The sequence below is a fragment of the Limulus polyphemus genome, unplaced genomic scaffold, assembly GCF_000517525.1.
Source record: "Limulus polyphemus unplaced genomic scaffold, Limulus_polyphemus-2.1.2 Scaffold371, whole genome shotgun sequence".
NCBI classification, from domain to species: domain Eukaryota; kingdom Metazoa; phylum Arthropoda; class Merostomata; order Xiphosura; family Limulidae; genus Limulus; species Limulus polyphemus.
Window position 1 is genome coordinate 378670 of NW_013665981.1, and position 2518 is coordinate 381187.

General features: G+C 33.4%; 1 protein-coding gene across 1 annotated transcript in view; it reads right to left on the reverse strand.

Annotated features, from left to right (window-relative positions):
• LOC106457770 (ras-like GTP-binding protein Rho1) overlaps positions 1-2518 on the reverse strand; it is a 46571-nt gene extending 44053 nt beyond the window's left edge. Inside the window, exon 1 of the mRNA XM_022383791.1 lies at positions 2401-2518. Within this exon, the coding sequence (XP_022239499.1) occupies positions 2401-2443 (43 nt within the window). The 5' untranslated portion in view covers positions 2444-2518. The remainder of the gene's footprint in view (positions 1-2400) is intronic.

Below are 2518 nucleotides of genomic sequence, written 5' to 3' on the forward strand. Positions count from 1 at the left end.
CTTTAGGAATTTACTATTTCATTTATTTCTTTATTTCATAACGTTAGATTCAATTTGGTGAAAGTTTATTACGTTGTCGTATTTATAGTTTTTATAACTTTTCAATCATGCTTCACTAAAAACCAAATTTTATTAATTTAATAGAACTTGCGAAATTTTCTTAAGGTTAATCACAATACACTTCTGATTCGGTACACTAAGTTACTAATAAAATAAATCTCCAAATGATTCTGACATTTTCCAGTCTCTCTGAAATCGACAGCAGAGGAGAACTTAAAGGAATGTGCCTTCATTGTATATTTTGACTCATTTATCAACTCTCCTTTGAAATCTTGTACAAATATATTTTAAAATGAAATTCACTCTAAATGTATCTGTACTTTCTTCGTCGTTCAACACACGTTTGACACATTTTATCACAACTAATTAATAATATAAAACTAAACTGATAATTTACTTATCCCTGAAAAACAAGTTCAATTTGATACTTATGTATTCAATATGCTTGTGTCAATCTGATTTTTAGTTAAGTATTTTCTATATAATAGTGTTATCCTTGATAAATCACAACTGTGAATAACGAGGTAGATGAAAGGAGTATGAAGCATCTTGCACTTAGAGTAAAGAACTGAAAAACGGAAGTAAGAGAAAGAATGTATCGTTTATTTGTAATTAAGCACAAAGCTACACAATGGGCTATCTGTGCTCTGCCCACCACGGGTATCGAAATCCGGTTTCTAGCGTTGTAAGTCTGCAGACATACCGCTGTGCCAATGGGGGGCAGAATGTATCGACACAATGTAATAACGTTAGGTTGCACTGAAATGTTGTGCATATATGTTTAATTCTAGTATAGGTTGGTCGTATATTTTATAAAATGATTAGTTATAGGGTTAGAAAAACGCATGCCTTCCCCATCGTTATAACTATTTTAAAGAGTTTGTTTGTAGTTAAGCACAAAGCTGCACAATGGGCTATCTAAAGCTGGTTTCTAGCAGTGTAAGTCCGAAGACATACCGCTGTGCTAATGGGCAGCAAAGATTTAGTAAAATCACCTCAACTAAATGTCGCCATCTTGGTAATTATGTTACTACATAGTTGATACGATTGATTTAGAAGTAGAATTTGGTTTTGCTTCTCCTGTAGGGTTTAATAGGAGTAATTTTATACTGAAGTCAGCAGTACGCTTTTATAGGAAATACAGAATCTGTCCCCCCGGTGGGGCAGCGGCAAGTTTATATATTTACAACAATAAAGTTCGAGGTTCGATTCCCCGCGGTGGGCACAGCAGATAGCCCAATGTGGCTTTGCTCTAAAAACAAATACATAAAATTTTGAGTAAATTCACGAAACTGCCTTGCCCTTCCAAGAGGAAGCCTCGAATCTTACACATTCATTTTTATATTTGAACGATTGAAAAAAGTATACTTAATAGTATATCCAGGTTAATTTTTAATTGATATATAATAACCATATGTGTTATTTAATTCATTATTATTTTTAGCCAGCAGAAGTGTATAGTTTATATCAAATCTAAATGTTTTTATTTCCTCCCATATATGTTTAGAAGTTTTGCTCTGAATATGTGATAATAAAAAATACATGTAATCTGCTTAGTTTATATGTTTCATTAAGCCAACTTGCAAACTGCAGGCGCGACGTCCTGAAACTTGGTTCATTTTGGGTGAAATCTTTACATAAACAAAATGCAAGTATTTGCCAATAGCCTTTGAAAATTACGTTATAACTAACTCAATATTTTCCAGTGAATTTCTCACGAAGCTACTCGATAGCTATCTGCGCTAGCCGTCCCTAACTTATCGATGATAGACTAGAGGGAAGGCAGCTAATCAACAACACCCACCGCCAACTCTCGGACTACTCTTTTACCAACGAATAGTAGGATTGACCGTAACATTATAACGCCCCTACGGCTGAAAAGGCGAGCATGTTCAGTGACAAGGATTCGAACCCGCGACATGGAGATTGCGAGTCGAGCACCCTATCTACCAGGCCTTTTTCTTAAATATTCAAATGTAAAAATATTATTTTGAAATACAGTTTAGTGACTTTACATATTTTCAGGAATTTGAAACATTTATCGACCATCTTATACAATTTACTAACATTCAGTTACAAGTTCAAACTGAGCTTCTTAATTATTTGTTTAGTTTTTTTTTAACACAAGCTTTGGCCTTCGTTATTATATATATTGTAATTTTCGTTATTAATCCAAAGCAAAAATAAATTATAACCAACAATTCATATATATCATAAAAAAATTATATAGTGGGAGTGGTCGTATATTCATCGCCTGAATTCAACCAAATGGAACAATCTATTACCGAATTTTAGTGTTTTGTGTTTATTGTAAGTAATTCACTATACCTTAAAACCTACCTTCATCATATCCATATATACAACTACGAAAACAATCCATCATTTCAACAGGTTTTTGCTTTTCTTACCCGTTCGGCCTGGCTCGACTTTAACTCAGTTACAAGAATGTCTAGCGTAC